At 38.5% G+C, this 22,092-nt stretch overlaps 1 protein-coding gene across 4 annotated transcripts in view; it reads right to left on the bottom strand.

Moving 5' to 3' along the window:
* The window catches only part of NELL1 (neural EGFL like 1), a 407,721-nt gene that overhangs the window by 268,146 nt on the left and 117,483 nt on the right, over nt 1–22,092 (bottom strand). For all 4 annotated transcript variants that reach the window (XM_081834787.1, XM_081834789.1, XM_081834790.1 and 1 more), the window contains exons 5-9: nt 18,951–19,047; nt 9,447–9,519; nt 8,648–8,730; nt 3,703–3,837; nt 2,672–2,774 (exon numbers count right to left, since the gene is read on the bottom strand). In XM_081834787.1, the coding sequence (XP_081690913.1) occupies nt 2,672–2,774; nt 3,703–3,837; nt 8,648–8,730; nt 9,447–9,519; nt 18,951–19,047 (491 nt within the window). The remainder of the gene's footprint in view (nt 1–2,671; nt 2,775–3,702; nt 3,838–8,647; nt 8,731–9,446; nt 9,520–18,950; nt 19,048–22,092) is intronic.

Raw genomic sequence — 22,092 nt, 5'->3', positions numbered from 1 at the left:
GGAACTAGAAACATTACACCAAACTGAAATTTTATCCTCAGCAGTTGCACTTTACTTCTACAAATTCTCCCCATATACTGTCCATCAACTTCTATATGTTACACCACAGTGTATGCTAGCAACAACGGGTGTGTGTGTAAATCGTATAAAATATCTTCTTTGAAATCCATCTATACCTCCACATTTTGACAATCAAAGTTTCACTTATGTGATTTCATCACTATTCTAATGATTGTTGAATGTTACTTTTTTGATGTAGGTTGCCTATTTTAAAGTTATGTTTTATTATCACATTTTTGTATTGCATTAGATTGTTATAAGATGTACATTTTTTGTTTCTTCAGCTTGTAAACCGCCTTGAGTATTGTAAGATAGAAAGGCGGTATACAAATTAAAAATGAAGATAATGATGATCTTTGAAGAATACAGCATGTCAAGAGTATATAATGATGACCTGCCTCCCAGCTAGACACAGAAGAAGAAGAAGAAGAGTTTGGATTTGATATCCCGCTTTATCACTACCCAAAGGAGTCTCAAAGAGGCTAACATTATCCTTTCCCTTCCTTCCCCACAACAAACACTCTGTGAGGTGAGTGGGGCTGAGAGACTTCAAAGAAGTGTGACTAGCCCAAGGTCACCCAGCAGCTGCATGTGGAGGAGCAGAGACGTGAACCCGGTTCCCCAGATTATGAGTCTATCTCTCTTAACCACTACACCACACTGGCTCTCATAGCATGCAGCCCAAAAGATTTAACAAACTACACTTTTCAGATTGTTCAACAGGCAACTGTTGGTTGGCAGGTAAATAGGGCAACATTGATAATGGAATAAAGTACCAAATATTTAACATTCCTAGCCTTATCAAAGTGACAAAACTATATCATGCACGATGAGGAAATTCTCTGGACTAACATCAACAAGCAGAAGTCTGTAATACCTTCAGTGTATTGCTCCCATTATATATGATTCTGTATTTAGGCCGTTCCACCATGATGCCATAGAATTTGTTTCAGAAGACCTGTCAACATGGGTATGATGCGATTCAATAGCAGATAGTGTGGTTAGGCAGTGATGCTCACCTGATCTCCCATTATCTCTTGCTGCTGCTTACCAGGAATGAGGGTAGGAACACTCAACAGATTGGCTCTGATGGTACATTTGCATGGCACCAGGCTCTTCACTGTTACACCCTCTATCAAGCAGCAGCAAGTCAGCAGGCTAGATGAGCACCAACACCCAACAGTACGCTACTGATGTGATTAAGTCATACCCTTCTATGTTAATATATAGATATAGTTGTGTCTCTTAGCCTATCATGTTTTTAAACAATTGGTTTTATTGAGACTCCCTGTTTTCTGTTTGGAACTTTGCATATTGTCTTACTCATCTGTTGACTGTAATAAACACCTGACTAACTTTTGTGTGGTAAATGTGGCATTTTTTGCAGCTACGGCTTGTAAATAATCATCTTAGAAAATATAAAACCTAGATTTTGTCTTTCCGATGGGCACAGGGCTGGTGGAGGTATTTTTCAGCTTCAAATGTGACAGCGTATATAACAAGGCTGGATGTAGACTAAAAGGGAAGAAAAATCTGAATAATAGTCAGACTTTGCCAGAAAGTCAGTTTTGATCTCAAAAAGCATGTTCTGTACTGGAGGGATTAACTAAAGATAACTGAGAAAAAAGAATCCTCCTGCATTTTTCAGGTAAGAAATGCTAGTTGCTTTAACTCATATATTTTTTTTAAAAAATAGCTAATTATCTGCTCAATAAGCCCTAAGGAAAGACAATTACAGTTGATCATACTGTCAATGACTGTATGGACAAAGGGCAGAGAAATCAATCCACACAGTATCATCAGTACAGACAGCTTCAGTGTCTGGAACAACATGGACCCCAAAAACTGTCCCAAGTATATCATTCTGTCAAGATTTGCAATCAATTTTAATCAATGTTTACATCTATTTCTTTTAACAGATTTCCAAGTACACCAACAAGTTGAGATGAGTGTCAACCAAAAAAACACAAAAGAGTAGGTTTGTTCATTCATTCATATTTTAATTAGAGGACATGAAACAAAAGAAAAGATTATTGTGACTATATGGTTAAATTCAGTTCTAATGCTAAACCATGGTCTCCTTCTGGGGCCCCGTGTTCCCTCTCCCCTTGCCTCCTGAACAGAAAGAGTTCAGAAGCCTTTGCCCCCCTTTCAACATGGCTTATCACTTCATCTGAACCAGGAATCTGACGTTGGCTTATTTTGAAACATACTATTAATCATGTTTAACCGCAATCCCTGATTCAGATGAAATGACTAGTGGAAGAACCTGGGAGATGGCCAGGCTTATTCACATTGCACAAAGCCATAGTTTACCGTCCCTTTCAAACATTACCCTTCTGTGGCCTGAATCATGTGTAAAAGTAAAATTTTACTAATTATGAATTTTAAGTCCATTACATGGTATGAGCATATTTTTTAACTCCAGGATGCCTCTCTCCCTGAAAATGCAAGGCAGAGTCAAATTTCAAATTACTTCCCAGGGAGTAGGGGCTTCCTGAATTGAAGTGACATCACTCCACAACTTTACTACAAAACTAACAACAACAACAAATAGCATGTAAACTCAGTATGACTGAGAAAAAGAAGAGAGCACAATACCTATACTTACACTTGCACAATTTGCAGCACTGGCCTGTTAAATGGACCGGAAGGCGATCTGGCGAACAGTTCAATGGTGGGCAGGCCATTCGCCGGCACTCCACTACTCCACTCTGTAAAATAATAGAAAAATAGGATTAAAACACCTGTATAAAGAAGGGTTAGCCAACATGGTGCTCTCTAGATGTTGTGGACTACAACTCCCCTCATCTTTGGCAATTGACCACGCTGGCTAGATCTGATGGGAGCTAGAAGTTCGAAAAGCTCTGCAGGGTACCACATTGGCTATCTTTGGTATAAAGTAATGTATATTTTAGGGGGCGGGAAACATTCTGAACTTGTGGAAAAAATAATTAGCTTAGATATGAATATTTGGATAAGCTATACTGCAACTACAATTTCACCATTCTGAAGCAACCATAATCATATCCAGCTGCTACCTATGTGAACATCTATTAAATTTCAGATATAAATTATTTCCCTTATTCCACCAATCACTAAGTGGGTTAGACAATAGAAGCCATCTACCCATTTTTACAAGTACAAAATAACACCTTCACAGTCTCTGTCAATCATCTTCATTTTAACAAACAGTTTTCGATTTTCTTGGGCAAACAAAACCTCTCTTCTGATAGTTATCAAATAATTTCAACAGTACAAGATTTACATACTAATCAACTTTTGTTCCTCTGATGTTGAAAATCATAAATACCACGAACACAATATACATGTTGTTGTCATGCAAAATGCAACTCGTGCATACAATTAAGATAATGTCTCCTTTCCCACAAACTTCAGTAATACAATTCTAAATTGTACACAGGAAAACCAAAATGTTCAGTAAAAAACATAGCCATCTAAATACAGGAAAGAAACTGCTTTTAGGCAGGTATCATTTTTTATTCCCTCCCCATACTTTGTACATAATGCTATGCATAATGCCAATAACTAACCCTCCAAGTTGACATTATGTACTCAACAAACTTATACTGAATTGTAATGAGTCATCTTACCCCCATATATAAGTTAGAAGTTTCTTACTTTGCAAGTACAATTCCTGCAGTGATCATCTTCAACCCATGAGTCTTTGTCTCGATAGATCACTCCATTTACTTGACAAGTCTTCTCACAGTGACAGTTTTCCAACTGACTAAGCCTCATTTCTGCATAATTTAGCTATAAATGAAAGTTACTTGATTTAATTCCTGGAATTCATGCACATGGGTTCATACAAAGGAAAATAAAAGCACAGCTTAGTGATTTTCAGAGGAATTAGGTTTTATCATACTGACAAAATCACATGAAAACAGCATGACTTTAAGCTGGTATAAATCAGCCCAGATCCATAGATGGTAATGGCATATGCTTTGCTAGTGTATTTAGTTCAGTCCAAATTAAAGAAACCTCTGTATATGGGATGAGGATCTCAGGGCAATTGTCTAATCTGTTAACTGGCAATCAAAGTAACACCATGTCTGCAACACATAATTATTAACTTTTTAAATAATAACTATTATGTCTATAAATAACAACCTATCCATTTAGAATTCTTGGCTCTCTATTCTGGAAAATGTTAAGAACTGGAAAAGTTCAAAATGCTATGATCTGTATTCCAAATCCACTAGTCAAACCCGTAACATGAAACTCAAAGATGTAGCTCTTTCCCTGGTTCCCATCTGGCTTCCTGGAATTTATCAATATGCAGGATATGCAGCAGAATAAGGTTTGAATAGAATGCCATGGAGAGATGGACTGGGGAAGTCCCAAGGGAAGTGACTTGTAATGGATAATACATGATATATAAAATTATGCATGTCATGAAGTAAATGGATAGCAAAAAGTTTTTCACCCTCTCTTATACTGCTGGAACTCCAGGGCATACAATGCAGCTGAGTGTTCGAAGATTTAGCACAGACAAAATGAAGCACCTTTTCATACAGCATATAGTGACTAAAGAATTCGCTCCATCAAGCTGCAGTAATGGTAACTGACTCAGATGGCATTAAAAGAAGATTAGACAAATTCATGGAGAATAAGGTTTTCAATGGCTACTAGGGATGATGGCTATGTTCCACTGCCAGAGGCAGTATGCTGCTGAATACCAGTTGCTGAGAATTGCAAGCAGTGTTCTCAGGTCCTGTTTGTGGGTTTTGCATAGGTATTTGAGAACGGGAAATTGGACTAGATGGGACTCTGGCCAGATCCATTGCTTTTCTAATGTTAAAACACTTCCCCACCCCTTCCTGTCCGAAGCATATTATTCAGGCAAACTCTGCATTCATTCACAACATACCACACATCCAACAGTAAATACGTACACTCCTGATAGGAGCCATAATTCAGACCAGATGCAGGGCCTTTCCACTTCCAGCGTATGTTTTGAACATTTTCAGCACATAAAGGGACATAATGGGTATTACATAGAAAGGGTATGTGCAAGAAGGTTGCACGCTGCATAAGCAGCTTGGCCTCTGGATAAATATAGGAAGAGCACATTGCTAACACCTGTACCCTCAGAACCATTACAAGTATTCTAGAAATACTTCCATAATTCCAGAAATAAATGAAACAACACCTACCCCTATAAAAGCAAAGGCAAGGATAAAGTCCAGCACACTTTTGCTTTCAATTAGAAGGTTTGTCCGGGATGTTGGTGGGGGGAAATTTTGGTGGATTTTGGATATGTTGCTTAGCTAACTTTTAATAATAATGGGTTGTCACTGGCTATAACCCAATGGTGCATGTAGGACACTGTGGGGTTTTGAATGTAGCAGATTATGCTTTCTGTCATGTAGGATAGCATGGTTTTGCAGGTGAATTAATTGTCAAAAGGAGAGGTGGTAGTCGTTAGGACATGCAGCATTAGAAAAAACAAGATAATTCATATAGGAAAAGACTTATCATGTATTTGATCTCATGTTTGGAAACCAATTGCATTTGAAACTGAACAGCAGATACTTCTGTTGCAGATGCAGGATTCATACATGGGACAACAGGCTTGGCCAACTCTTCAGTCTCTGTCTTCCTACTTGCCATGGTGGCAAGGAGAGGTGCAGTGCAAATTCCATAGTAATAAATCATAGTAGTCTTCCTTATTGAAATAATTTGATCCTAAACACTCCAGGAGCAAAGTAGCAATCTTTAGGCCTTTAATCAGATTGAGTACTCAATTGTTGAAAGACCAAATCTATGTCAATAAAAGTAATCTGAGGCTATTTGTACTTATGGGTACAGAAAGAGGGGCTTCTTCACCTTTTTTATAGTCTTAAAAAGAAAAAAAAGTCTACTTAAAGGGAGTAAAGGGGGAATTTAAGGGTGAAAGAGAGAAGGCAAACCACATAATTTCATCATTAAATACATAATCTAGTAGCAATGTACAAGAGTGATTTGTTTCGTGCCACGACTTCAGTGTCACATTTCAGCCTTGAAAAATAACCAGCAAATATCAAAAAATGAGACACTGAGCATGAGACACTCATCATAAAGTCACAACAACCTGATCACACAGGTGTGCAATTAGGAACGAAGGCTTCAAGCTTTGACATGACAACTGATATGTGTCGTTTTAGAACTGAACCACTAAGTTTCTATTTAGCAATAAATAAAATGAGCAATTTTGCATTCTGCTTGCTTTTCTCTGACAATTAAACAAACAAGTGTGACATGTTCTCACTGGTCTATGAATGCAACAAAATACTAAATTTATGTACTGCAAAAGGCAATGAAACAGCAGTTCCTGGGAATATGGAATATGAAGGTAAAGAGCATTCCACTTATAGGGGTGCTTGTAACCTTCAGAATGTTAATTATGTATTATCTAGAATAAAAAAAAATATCAGCAAGAAAAATATAATTAACTTCAGCAAGGACAAGTCACTCAATGCACTATGTAATTGGCACCTACTAAGACCACCAGCATGTCTCAGAATAATTATCTCACTTTCCAGAAGTAAAATGAACTGAAATTTAATATTTTTCTTTCTCCAAGTGATCAAGTCCAAAGCATGCTGATTAAGACAGTAGAATTAAAACATGAAGATGCAAGATCAGAAAGGAAAGCGTAAAAAGTATGGGGACATTAAACAGGGGTATACTCGGGGGGGCGGGAATCACTGTAAAATGTACTGCCTTGTGCAGTTTTCATATAAACCAAAACCAAAAATAAATAAACAATGCAATGGCACTTTTAAGTTCCATTAATTTAAAAAGGTCAAAAGTGCATGCTTACTCAGAAGTAAGTTTCATTTTGTTCAATAGGACTTACTCCCAGGAAAGGCATTATAGGACTGCAGCCTATAAGCACTGGTCCACTGAAATCCGCAGGGTTTAAGAGGGCTTATCTTTGGCTGATTTATGCTCCAGATTTCAAACCATCAGCTTTGCAAAGATTTGTAACAGTGGCCATGATTGCATGTCCTGCTAACCAGTGGTGAGCAGGAAGAAGCCATAGCAAGCCTTAGGTAGACAACTGGGAGGACTTCAGAGGCTTTTAGTTTGACTTTCACTTAAAGTAGGCTTGTCACGTCATCTAGACCAGGGATCATACTTTATGCCTGGTTAGTTTAAACAACCTAGATTTGTGGCACATGGTTTAAAGTTGATTTGGTTTTGACCCTGGCCACAGTTATGAACCATGATCTCTGATCCATATGACACAACAAGCGGGCTTTAATACAGTGGTTCTCAAACCGTGTGGTGCACCAGGAGAGGAGGGCAAGTGTGGCGGGAAGATTCAAGAACAATCAAATATAAACATTTAAACATTTCAGTGTAGTGTAGTGTAGTGTAGTGTAGTGTAGTGTAGTGTGTATATATATGCGCAAAATATGGATAGATATCTTTTCTAAATGAAAACAAGAGCATCAAGTGCGATTGAGGACAATCCTAGCTGTGATCCAGAATCACTGTTTGAACAGAGTACAGTGGTACCTCAGGTTAAGAACTTAATTCGTTCTGGTGGTCCGTTCTTAACCTGAAACTGTTCTTAAAATGAGGTACCACTTTAGCTAATGGGGCCTCCCGCTGCCACCGTGCCGCTGCTGCGTGATTTCTGTTCTCACCCTGAAGCAAAGTTCTTAACCTGAGATACTTTTTCTGGGTTACCGGAGTCTGTAACCTGAAGCGTCTATAACCTGAAGCGTCTGTAACCCGAAGTACCACTGTATGGGAGAAGACTCGTTTATAATTTTTATTTTGGAAGTGTGGCCCAGATAAAACTGCTTTAAGAGAATGGGGGGGGGGAGGAAGGAGTGCTGAAGGCATCCTAGCCTTGTGGGAAGATAACGGGAGAGCACTTACATTTGAGGTTTGTTCCTGCTCATGCATTGCTAAACTATGGTGTAAAAACAGAGCCAGTATGTATACACAATGTTTTGTTTTATAATTGGCATTTTAATGCTATGAAAGTGTTTTATTATAAACAAGATAAGCACATGGAACAAGAACAAGTGAAGGCAGCTCAGAAACAAAATAGGATTTAGACAGCATCTGATGAGCAGCCACTGCTGCCTGACTACTGGTAGAACTCCAATCCCAATGACCTCCATTTCTCATCATCATGCTATCCCATGCAAAAAACCCCCAATATTATGTAAGAACTGAAGGGTTAGATATAGAACAGGTTATTAACAATAATTGCAAGGGTACAGATTTTTATGTGTTTGATTTCTATGAAGGGAAATGAATGACATAGGAAACAACCATGTTTGACAACTATGCATCAGGTTAGATAAATACTTGTGCCTATCTTGTTTTCTTATTCCATTAGGCAAGCCTCAGCATCAGCATTCAACCACAATTCAAACAAAAAGGAAAAATGCATTCTTTGTGGATCAGTAACTTATTCTTCCATTTATAGCATGAAATAAGTCCTTGACATAATGATATATAAACTGGAACAAGATAAGAAATGTGTACATGGTTGCCCAAATATGGGAAGCAAATGACAACTTGGATGTAAAACTGGGAACAAAGGTCAGGTACCTACTTTTGCTGTCATTTTAGCCAGAAGTTCTTGCAAATCCATAATTCCTTGAACCAGGCTTAAGAAGTCACTGCAGGTTGGACAGGCTCAATAAAGGAAGGAAGGAAAACAGCAGATAAAAACCATATTATACAAAACAAACTACCATATGCTTAACTCACTAGCTATTGATTCTAGCATTTGTAATACAAATATTACAAAGACTGTAAGAAAATGAAAACATATGGACATTTTAATAGAAAATAAAATTAATAATTTAAATTGGGTTGTCTCGCACATATATGACGTATTATTGGAAATATTGGAATCTTATAGTAACAGAAGAGCATGGGCGGAAGGGTGGTATCCCACAGTCTGCAATTCAGTCCAGTTTTCTCTGGCTTATAAGCAATGCAGCCATCAGAATGCTGAACAGACAAATCTGAACTGATCTGGTGTGATGACAGTAATGTGTAGCCTAGTTCAATGCAAACTGGAAAATGGGGGTCCAGAATTTGTTGGCTTTCCCAATGAAACTGTCATCTAGGTCACTTATAAGATCAGTTTAAATGAACAGAAAATAAATATGCACAGTCAAATATATGAAGGAGTAAAACAGTTATATCTATAACTCCCCAGCCTGCTTTTACTGAGAAAAGTTGGCAAAACATTGTCTTAGTTGTTCAACTACAAAGTGGTACTTCTCAGGAAGAATGTAACATTGTTGCGCAACAAATGAATAGGCACTACAAAACACTCTTTTTTGTTAAAATTATTTTTGTAAACTTAATTTTAAATATATATACTTAAAAGTGCTACTTACTGCGATTCAGATTAGGGCATTGTGTTATATATCCATTAGGCATGAAGATGACTTTCACATCTTGAATGATACCCTTTGTAACAGAAGAGATAGCTGGTAATATAGATTATAGTCATACAATTAAAATTGTACAAAATAATTCACAAGTTATGTCTTGATAAGGCATAGCAAATTAATACAATACATACATACATATTGATTTACAAATTAAAATCATATGAACTTTTTAAAAAGATACCACTAAATTGGTAAATATATAATTTCTTTCTTCAATTAAAAAAACCATAGCTTTTGATTTTTTAAAAAAAAATCTTAGGTTTTTATGATTCATGAATAAGTGAAGTTAAGTACTCTCATAGGCCAGAAGATAACATTTAACATCAACTAACCAAAGTTATGCACTTTTAAGAGCCAACTGTACTGGTCACTTTACACACTAGCTTAAATATTTCCTGTTGAATTTAAAACAACCCAAAGTACTTAACTTTCATTTGACTTCATTCACTATTTATCAATTTCATATTAAAAAATGAGAACAAAATACTACAATGTTGTAGGTTCATACTGCTTGATCTAACAAAACTAGTTGACAAAATATTTACAGATTTTAAAAATAGAAATAATGTTAATATTATTGATTTGGGGAATAAAGTTTTAGAGCCCATTCTGGAACCTCATGGTAAAACATAAGAAGTAAGAACTGTTCTGGCAAGTAAAAAATTCTGAATGCAAAGCCTGGTCAGCCACAGACCTTATGATTTTCACTTTATATGAAAAGTTTAGTTAATTTGTATTTCACTTAACTATTTTTAACATGCCCTTCAAATAATATTCCTAGGGCACTAAGTAAAGATCCAAACTCAACACCACAGTCCAGGGTGTGGCTAAGAATGCTTAAGTCTCACTATTTTCAGTGGCACATAAACTAAAAGCATATGGTGAATTGTAGTCAGTCACACACAAACACATACACAAAGACGAGCAATGAAAACCCTATGAATGAAAACCTTTGAAAGGTCTATTAGAGAGCAAATGCCAATGGAACTATTCTAGTCTGAAGCCACTTTCATAAGGTGACTTATTCATAGTACAATGATTCCAGAGAAAGGTTTCTCCACCCCTCTTCCACTGATTAGCCTCAGTGTGATGTGATGCTTTACTCAGATTAAATCTGCACCTTAAAATCAAATGCTGAGGTCTTCAGTCCTTGGACATGTCGACATATGTGAACAGGATAACAAAAAAGGCTAAGACCCTTAGCATTCAAATAAATTTTGATAGACATGCATGCTGTAATGATGTACTGGAGAGACACATAAAGTGTACTGAAAACACCCACCCACACACCACTGTATGTAGAAAAGTAAGTTTACAGTCAAGGTTATCCTTTGATAATCAAAATATTGGTTTCATCAGAAATTGAAGCCATTATTTCAGCTGGAGTACAACAGAAAAATGGATGCTACTGAGCAGATAGAAGACATCATATCCTGCTCGGAATAGTGAGCTCCTGCTATAAATAAAATATAGTGCTCCAAGATTTGCAGATGCAGCAACATTTAACATTTATGCGCTCGTTGTCTCAGATAGCAAAAAGGTAATCAGCAAGCAGCTCTTCCTGCTTGTTATTTCAAGATCAAATATTAATTGAAAATATTAATGAAAATAACTATCCAGAACATTTATTAACCTTTTCATCTATGAGAATGATGAAGTTATATGAATAATGAGAGGAGACAGTGTCAGTTGGTAGGGATAACCTCCAAAGCAATCCATAATATGATTCTGAAAATGAATGCTACTGAACAATGTATTAAAACTACAGACACATGGATGTCTAAGGGCAATGTTTAAATACATATAAATAAAACCCAAACCCTTGCCCTAATACAACATGGATATATGTGTATGTAGCTGATGTAAAGTCATATCTGGGTGGGCATCTCAATCTACACTGAAATGCTCATCTAGGCAGTATGTACAAGGCTTCACTGACATCGTGGCCTGAGGAGTCCAAGTTAAAGCAAGCCTAATTAATAACCAATGAGCACACCAGGCGTGCATCACAACCAAACTGTTTCACCTCACTTTACTAAGATTTATTCTGCCTTTGCTTAACATTAAGCACCTGTTGACTTTTTCCACGGGTGTATAGCCTTACTCAGTGCTATTTTTCTGGGAAAAGGTTTGAAACTCACCATGTCCGCCTCCCTTGTTCTCTTATAATAGCAATGGTGCCCACCTGAGAGGTGCTGGAACAGAGTTCCAGCAAAGACTCTCCTCCCTGGAAGAGAGGGGAGTGGTTGTGGGCGGGAGCCCGAGCACTGCCCCTAGCAGGGGGCGTTAGCCCCCTGCCTCCACCTCACCTGGCTGGCACCCACGCCCCTCGGCAGGCATCCAACCAGGTGCCTCAGAGGGGGCGTGTTCAGCAGCCTTTTGCTGGAGCGCCAGCCTCTCCCCGGCCTCATTCTTTGCCGTCGTCTCGTCGCGAGTCACCCACCCTCCACTCCCTTTGAGTTAGGGCTTAGGTCATTGGCCTTGCTATGGACCTTAGGTTGGTCGCCCTGGTTGCCCAGGGGGCCTGGTAGGAGTTTTTCCATTTGGCATTAGGCTTTTTGGTTTTTTAGCCTACCTCGTAGCAATCGTCACAACTTGTGGTATTGGTGGGTAGGTTAGGCATTGGAATAATGTGTTGTGGTGTGTCGAAGGGCTAGGTGTGGCCATCGCCTATGCCTTCAATTTTTGGGTATTCCGTTAAAGGAATCTGGCAGTCGTGTATTCTGTCCGATGCCTGCTTGGCGGGAGGCCATGGCACGACCCTCGGTGACATCAGGGGAGAGCCTATAGTTGGATTAGCATCAACAGGCTCCACCTACTGGTGAATAAACCCACTTGTTTTAGAGATCCAATGCCTAAGCCAATACCTTTTCACTGCTGTAATCAATAAAGTTGTGGCCTTTCCTTGCCCATTAACCTTAAATCACGTGTCCTTGTGTATTCATTTCACATTGCGGGGGTCGGGTCCTCGAACCACAAGTTCTGGCTGAAAAAAGCCCTATTTGCTACATAAATGAATACAATGGATGCTCGGGTTGCAAATGTGATCCACGCGGGATGCACGTTTGCAACCCGCAGCATTCGCAACCCACAGCGGCATGTCTGCACATGCGCAAAGCGTGTTTTAGTGCTTCTGTGCATGCGCGACCGCCAAAACCCAGAAGTAACCCGTTTCAGCGGGTCCGTAACCTGAAAAAACACAACCTGAAGCGTCTGTAACCCGAGGTATGACTGTAAATGTTAAAAATATACCTATCACAAATGCTCCCCCCACCATTTGCTTGTTTGTTAAGCATTAATCTTGAATTTTTTTAGCATTTTCAGCTGGGAGAGGGTGGTAGCAACACGCAGCCTAGCTAATGTCAGTTTTTTGTGCGCTGTTTCTAAGCCTTGAACTATATGCTTTAAAAGGTATGTTCTTTTTATTATGCATGCCAATAGCTTATTTATACACATGTATCATTTTCATTCACTTCCAGGTTTTAGATGCCGCCATGGTAATAATGATGATGATGATGATGATGATGATGATGATGATGATGATAATACCCTGCCCATCTGGCTGGGTTTTCCCAAACACTCAGGGCGGTTTCCAGCAAAATGTCAAAATACAATACAGTGGTGCCTCGCAAGACGAAAAGAATCCGTTCTGCGAGTCTCTTCGTCTAGCGGTTTTTTCGTCTTGCAAAGCAAGCCCATTGACGGCTTAGCGGATTAGCGCTATTAGCAGTTTAGCGGCTTTTAGCGCCTTTTAGCGGCTTATCGGATAAGCGGATAAGCGGCTAAGCGGCTTAGAAAAAGGGGGGGAACCCGCAGGACCTTGCAAGACATTTTCGTCTTGCGAAGCAAGCCCATAGGAAATTCGTTTTGCGAAGCACCTCCAAAACGGAAAACTCTTTCGACTAGCGAGTTTTCCGTCTTGCGAGGCATTCGTCTTGCGGGGCACCACTGTAATTCATCAAATATTAAAAGCTTCCCTAAACAGGCATACAACTACCAGAATCTGTTTTAAAGATGACTAGTCAAATATAAATAAAGGGCTTTTTTGTCAGGAAAAGTCAAGCTGCAGTGTGTACTCTGCCTTTGACTTCAATGGATTATGACAGCGACAGCTATAGCACTACCTCCAGTTATATCCACTGACACGACCAGCTAGCATCATATATTGCAACAGCTGCTGTGTCAGGGCCTTATGTCAGAGAACGTACTGCACAGATTATAGGAATTGTGGATATTGTCTTGTATTTGCAATAATATTACATATCATTGTAAAAATCTTGTTATGAAAATTCACCTCCATAAAATGAGAAGAGCATTTTCGGGGGCAAGAGTAAGGTTGACAGAAATGACATACTGCTAGAAGGAAGCACGGACATAGGAGAAAAGGCATGGTGAGCATTAAGCGAGGGGGAAGTGTCAGGTCCCTTGACTTTTTGTGCTTTAGTACAGAATTACGATTCGCCATATGCCAGCCCACTTGTGGAAGCAGCTGAGTGACACACAACAATTCCCTTCTGCTACTGTGGCATCTAAGGGTCAGTTATATGGCATTCCATTGCATGACTGTTTTCGTCAACAGTTGCTGTTGCTGTTTTTGACCAAAGCAGCTAAGGGAAGCTGCCATATTAAGTGGAAAATCATGAAGAGGAGACTTCTGCCCCCTCATCTCTGCTTCCAACACCTGAGGTGACAAGATTATTATTCAATCAATCAATCATTACATGCCCTTCACTCTAAGGTCCCAAGGCATGTTACAGCATTAAAGCTCAATATTGGAAACACTTTAAAACAACTTGGAACTTCTTTCTACTTGTTCATTATCACCAGCATTGCTAGATGGACCCTTATAATAAAACAGATAAAAATACAGTAGGATCCATAATTAATATATTTCATACAATCAGTGACAAAACTATTGATGCAGGCTCAGAAATATCCCAGTTTATAAATATGTACTCAGGATGGATAACTAAAAACAGATGTGCCTCTAGTGCTCTAATACAAAGAGTGTGTCATACAGGTTTGGACCTAACACGCAGTGAGTATAGCTTCAGAGAGAAAGGCAAGGATGAAGATGTGAGAACTGGAACAGAATCATCCGCCTTCTTGGTTACATTTCTCCCTTGCTTCTTTTAAGTAAGGTGCTTCAAATACTTTTAACATGATATATGATTTATCTTTGGGGTGCCTCTTCACTCTAATTCAGTCTTTCTCAAACTTGGGTCCTCTGCTGTTGTTGGATTACAACTCCCATCATCCCTTATTAGCATGACCAGTGGTCAGGGATGATGGGAATTGTAGTCCAACAACATCTGGGGACCTAAGTTTGAGAAACACTGCTCTAATTTCTTTGTTTTCCTACTCTGGCATACAAGTATTATACTACTACTCTGCAATACTCAAAAAGATACCCTATTCAAAAAAATTCCTCCCCATCTACAAGAATTATTCATAAGATTGTGTTGTGGAAAAGGCAAAAACAGAATGCTCATATTTCATGGTATTGTAGAGTTGGAAGGGACCCCAAGTGTCATCTAGTTGAACCCCTTGAAAAGCAGGAATCCTGCCCACAGTCATCCATGGGTGGGCTCAAACCACCAACCTTCTGGTTAACAGCCAAATACACTGACTTATTTCACCAACTTTCTTTACGCTTTCCTAACTCATTTTACCATTCGCCTTCCTAAAATGCTCTGCAACATGCGGAACAATCTCACCTCCCCTAACTTGAACCACATTAATGTTACCTAGGCATTTGCTGGACCTGTTTTGGGGATGCAGAGCTCTATCAAATATGAGGGGGTAGCTGTGAGATTTTCCTTTACAGTGTTAAGATTTTTTTTTTTTCTTCTTAACAAAAAGCACTGAAAATTAAAAGGAATAAGACAGGAGGTCACCATCATATGGGGTGGGGTGTCCCCTAAGAACACAGGAGCTGCATTCTGACATGAGGGGAGATGGCTTTTCCACCTGCCTTGCCCCAGCCCCAGGAGTCTTTATAAGAGGCCTGCTCTCCTCGAGAGGAAGAACTGAGGGGAGAGAGACTTTTTGCAGGCAATGGCTTTTCCACCTGCCTTGCCCCACCCTCCTGCCCCAGGAGCCTTTCCCAGACCATGACTTTGAGAACAGCAGAAGCAGCTGGGAAGAGAGGAGTTCAGAGATAGTTTGTAAAAATAATTTTGTAAATTGTGTGTCCTTGTTTCTCAATTTGATCCTTTTTTATGGTTTTGTACGTTTTGTGGTATTTTATGCATTGTGCTTTGCTGCTAGATTAGTAATACTTTATTGCAATTGATGACCGTAAACTGTTTAAATTATTATTCGCTGATGTTTAATTTTACTGTTTACTATTGGATTCTAATGGATTGTTGAATATTGCTTCATTTGATATAAGTTGTTTATTTTAAAGTTATTGTGACTTTTTATATAGGATCTGATTTTTACTATTAATGTTTGATGTTTTATAATTTTTACGGGTGTTGGAAGCCACCCAGAGTGGCTGGGGCAACCCAGCCAGATAGGTGGGGTATAAATAAAAAATTGTTGTTGTTGTTAGTTTATTGGGTTAGTTTTACTGCTTATAATGCTAACACTTCTGTTCCAATTTCTAGTGTTCCTTTTACACTACAGTACCTGTTGCGTTATGGCTTTTTGATCAATATACTGCCATGTCGCACTAAAATTTAAAAAGCAGGAAAGAACTGTATGCCAGGATACTGCCCCAAATTTCATCAAGTGGAATTACAGTGCAAAACTCCCGTGATTTTCCAAGCTAAGATGCTTGTAAACAGAGTTTTTCTGGAACATGGAAACAAGCACTAAATTTCCACTAGATTTCCAGAATTGATTTTTACACTGTGTGAAAGACAATATAAAATGAAGAACTTATCAGGTAAGGCTACATCAGGAAAACATAGTAGGTGTAAAAGGAAAGAGAAGATTGTGTCTCCAAGTGTGTATTAATGCTACAATTTTAGAGTTTTGCCATTAAGAACAAAAGCAGAAGATGAACTGAAAACATATCAGCGAAGTATGCTGTTACACTCCTAATAGATTTGAAATAGTTATTATCAGTATAATGCTGATAATAATATTCAGTGCTTTTTAGACACAATTGCTAGCACAATTCCTCTGCAGATACATTCTTTTTTTAACATTCTTATTTCCCTGCAGATCTTTGTTTACCCTGAGCAAAATAGGGTTTGTATATGCTAAAACACTGAAACAAATTGCTTTCAAAAGAAAAAGGGGGTCCTGCTGAGTATGTAAATAGAAGGACAAGGGATATGTGTGCTTATAAACTATCAAAACCATAGGCTTTTGCATTGGGTAACAACAAGAATAAAGTGTAAAGCTTATAAAACTCACAAGCAAGCTTAAAAATACAGCCAATTATGTAGTTTTGCCCTGCAGACAGTTAGCAGAATATTCAGGCATCCATAGAGCAAAGAAAGGCACATGTCGACTTGCATTATGATCAATAAAAACTGGCAGCTCATTATCATATCATTAGCTATCCTGCTGTTTCCAAAGCGTTAATGTGCAGAAATATTAATTTATAAATGCATAATATCCCTCAGTTCTTAGACTCTGGCTGTCTGTATCAAAAAAGAATTAAAGATGGGCAAAACCAATATAACTATTACTACTCCCCCTGTTCCTTTTTTGCTATATACCCATAAACATATGTTTACCATCTGCAGAATTATGGGAAGCAGCTGAGGTTAAAAAACCAACAGCTGTAGAATAAAATAATGCCATCAATTTCACTTCACGGTGACAGCTCAGCTGTTAGATGGAGAAATAAAGTCCAGGTAAGAAGGCATTTCTCCACCTTAATTTAAATGGGGAGTTGGTGGACAAAAGAGATACAAAAATTATCTGCATTATATTAAAACCTGCTGCAGTATTCTTACCCATTGCAACCTCCCTTGCACCCCAAAACCAGTTGGGTAATGTGGGGGGGGGGCCTTTACACATACAGCTGGATGAGAAAGGCATTGGCATCTGCTTCAAACTGCAATGCTGGTGGCACATTTGCTGGTGCCTGGGAGTGGGAGCCATAGATGCATGAGTGCCAGAATTCATTATTAGCCAGTGGGCCCAACAAGCCAAACAATGCACAAGTTTGCAGGAGCAGTAGCTGGAGAAAATAGGAGGATGGTGAGAGAGGCTTCCTAATGTTTTGTTTTACATATTACCCTCTGTTCTTTGGTCCACTGCATGGGAGGGTAAAGGCTCCAGCAGAGTCCAGCCAGGATCAGACTTTAGGAAAGCTTCCTGCAGCCACAGAAGGCTACAAGTCCCACCCCCATCCCCAAAACACCTACTTATCTCTTATTTGTTAGAAGAGTACATTGAGGTTGATGTTAATGCCCGCCTAGTTCTGTTGGAAGCTGCGGAAAAGGAAAAGAGAATTTAGAGAGTAGGGGAGCAAAGAAACTGAGGATGTTTTTGATTTTGCTACTTGTCTTTCTGTAGTAGAGAAGATTTTGGCCAAACCTAGCTTAGCAACAGAACCAACACCATCTCCCATGAAGCAGGCAGAACTGAGAAGTTGAGAAGACCAGCTAGGATGACCAATACTATGGGATAGGGTAGTAAACCCCAAAGTTTTGGATCCCATGTAGGGAAGTAGACAGCACCATTCTGGACTTCACTCCCCAAAGTTTTAGACTGAATGTCAGTTCCAGTACAGTAGTTCACTGTCCATGAGCCAGCAGCAAGCAAGTCTTTTCCCCTATGCCAGGTTCAGCTGAGTAGGCCATGAAGCTATCCACCAGATGCACTAGAATAAACCTGATATGGGATATAATTCAGTTCCCTTGTTGACTCGTCCATATGTGGAGACAGCCAAGCTGCTAAGAAATTATCTCCTTCTAGCCTTCTCCTTTTTGGGAAAGGGCCATATGTTTACATATTTTGTTTCAGGAGTTAGAGACTAAAGATAAGGAAAAACTGAATGAGAAGAATAAGCAGAAGGTCAGGAAGTAGCAAGTGGGATGAAAGGTTATCAGGCCTGCCCACACATATGAGGATAGTAAGTAGTTCCGGTGCAGCCGTGTGAACTCCAGCCCAAACCCAATATATAGAAAGCAAGGCAGGGTGGTACATAACCTATACATCTTTTAATAACAACAATACACCTCTGATTACAGAGAGCATATGATGTATCATTATTGATTCCATGCTCTGACATAAAGATTCACATTTCTTATTCCCTTTAAGTTGATCCAAAACAAGTTACAAAGGAAAAGTTGCACAGAATGAGTGTAAACTGAATTCAGGTGTTCAGAAATTTTCACTCCATGTAGCTGATCCACATGCATGTTGAACTATGAAATGGCAGTGTTGCTATGAAAACACCAATGATCGGATGTTGTAAAAGGCAAAGGATGAATGTATCACATTTCTGTTAACTCATTTGGTTCCATTTTTCAGGCTTACCTTAAAGAAGCCATGTTTCCTGTTACGTTGTCCAAGCCACAGATTGCTTCCTGGAGTCAGATTTGTTTCTGGAGGGTCTATAACACGTTCATAAATCCTGTGAAGCAAAGTGCTACTGTTAGCCAAATACTTTTTTATTAGAATTTTAACAAAAATTAAAAATTAAAACTCATTGATAAACTACACACAGTGAGACTTATACAAGCTGCTATCCAAGGCTCAACATAACAACATATATCACATTTCTTAATTTTCAAATGAAAAAAGAAAGAGAGAAATATAGATTTCAGATATAGATAAAATAAAGCCTCACCGCATGAGAATTACAGATACTGTACATGCAAGTAAGCAGAGATAGCCCATAACCAATGCATTCATTTACAAGGAAACTGGGCCATAACAACTATTACAATATATTTAATAATAATATATATATATATTTAATTTATACCCTGCCCATCTGGTTGGGTTGCCCCAGCCACTCTGGCAGGCTTCCAACACATCATCATCATCAAGAAACATTAAACATTAACAATCAGATCCTATATAAAAAGTTACAATAACTTTAAAATAAACAACTTATATCAAATAAAGCAATATTCAATAATCCTTTAGAATCTAATAGTAAACAGTAAAATTAAACATCAGCAAATAATAATTAAACAGTTTACACTTATCAATTACAGAAAATAATTACTAATCTATAATCAATAAAATGCATATATATTTAATATATTCATAGCAATTGTAGAAAGCTATTCATCAAAGAGTGGTTGTTAGAGAAAGGATAATGATTGTCATACACAATACTTGACAAAGTAGGTTTTTCTGAACATTTCAAAACACCAAGAGTAGGGAAGAGTGGTTATTATATTTGCAATTGGAGGAACTTCAAATATAGTGATTTGAATCTTTATTCTCGAACCATGGCTTCTGCTAGCATCATACAATATGATTTGGCCTTCCAAATGTACACAAGCATCCATAATCTGGCAATGCTTGTCTACCTGTCTTACATCTATTCAACATTCAGTTTTTTAATTTTATAAATTTACACACAACTCCAAAGTTCAGCAGCCTTTTAAGGTGGAGCAAAAGCCACAGATGTGTTTTTTCAATGGTTTATAAATTTAGCAGATAAACAGCAATCCACAGTGAACACAACTTTAATTCATAGTTTGGCAGCTTTGCAAGCTCCAGTTTGTAAATTGTCATAGTCTCAGGCATTAAAGAAAAAATGCCTTGGCTTTATAAACCAGGGGTTACCATACCATCTGAAAGATTTAAAATCATGGGGGGTAGGAAGCATGTGTATATGAATTCAACAGTGTTTGGTTTAGTTTATGGTTGCCATTTTGTTGTTAATGGTGTTAATATTGTTTTATAGATGATGTTGTAGTACTTCATGAATTGTATCATATGGCTTTTGTTTTAATTGTGCTGTTTAGCTTATTGTTAGTTGTTTTGTTAATAGTGTTTTATAAACTGTAATTGTTTTGCTGATGTGTTGTTAATTATTCTATATAATTTATGTTGCATTTGTGATGTTATTGTTTGTAATCTGCTTTGCTACTCATTTGAATGAAAAGTGGCATAAAAATATAACAATCAAGACTCCAGTGACAAGACTGGATCCAGGAGCATCCCCAAGCTATGGACCTCTTCCTTCCAGGGGAGTGCAATACCATCCAGAACAGGCTATTTTCCTTACATTCCCCTATATTCCACTACAAATCTCATGACAGTTCCCTGTGGCTTCATATACCGGTAGTTGTTAAATAGCATGGGGACAACCCTGCAGGACACTACAAGACAATTGCCATGGTGCCAAACAACAGCATCCCATAACTACATTCTGGAAACAGTAATGGACATAGGGTCAGAACCACTGAAGTAGTAGTAGTAGTAGTAGTAGTAGTAGTAGTAGTAATGTACCACCATTCATTCATAGATCACAGATACCATGGTCAACAGTATTGAAAGGTACAAAGAGATCAAGCAGAATGAACAGAATCACTCCTCCCCACCTTTCCCCCAACAAATGTCATCAACCAGGGTAAACAAGGAAGTTTTATGCCATGGTGGGGTCTGAAACCATCCTGGATTCTTCAAGTGTGCCTCAAGTCTTACCATCACCACCAACTCAAGCACCTGGCCCAAAAAGGAATAATTGCGTCTCTGCAATAGTTGTTTAATGCTTCTCAGTCCATGTAGGTCTTCTTAAGAAGGGGATGCCACACCATCTCCTTCAAAATGGATGGTATTTCCCCCTCCTACAGTGAAACTAATCACATCCTGGACCTACCCAGTCAACCCCCATGGGTAGCTCTAAGAAGACAAGATGGGAAAGTGTCAAGAGGGTAGGTGGTTGGTGACACTTCTTCAAGCAGCTTCTCCACATCCTCAGGCCATAATCCAGTACAGATGGATCAGACAGTGCTCAGGATACCTCCCTTGAACTTAATCCAACTGTAGCAGATTCCAACTTTGTCCAAATCTGAGCAATATTGTCGTTAAAGTGCCTCACAGAATTGTTACAGGAGGTCAGCAAGGGTATTGAAGCAATGCTCTCAGATAACAAAAACCCATTTACCATTCAGTAAAGCTCTGCCAGACATCAGCATTTTTCACTGATAATGTGTACATGTATAAGAAATTGATGAAAGGCACTGCAATCATATTTTTAAATTAACATGAGCTACAGTTTCGAAAGCAAACTATGAGCCAACACAATCCATTTCAGCTTTATGAATTTACACTCAATCTAGCTTTCCAACCTGTTCAAGCCTGGCCTTACTAAATGTAATCACTGGGTTTGTGTTGTAGCTTGCTATTTGTCTGGAAACACATACATTTCAAGAAACATAAATTACCTATAATTTTTATGAAACCTTAAAAAGAAAATCAACACATAGCTGTGACAAGCCAAGTATACAGCAGTATATAGTCTTCCAAACTGATATTGACCAGGGCAGATAAAAGCAGATACAGTGATGTATGGTATAATTTTTTTAAAATCATTTAAACTTTTGGCTTAGGAGCATTCAATGAACTCAAGAGAGTAATTCCTATAATTATGGGGAGGAACAGCTTACCTGCATTGTAATTACAATCAATTCTAATTCTTCAGAATACTGAGGCA

Source organism: Podarcis erhardii (assembly GCF_964252035.2).
Source record: "Podarcis erhardii genome assembly, chromosome: 1".
Lineage (NCBI taxonomy): Eukaryota > Metazoa > Chordata > Lepidosauria > Squamata > Lacertidae > Podarcis > Podarcis erhardii.
Note: the sequence above shows the minus strand (reverse complement) of the source record. Positions and strands in the feature narration are given on the sequence as shown.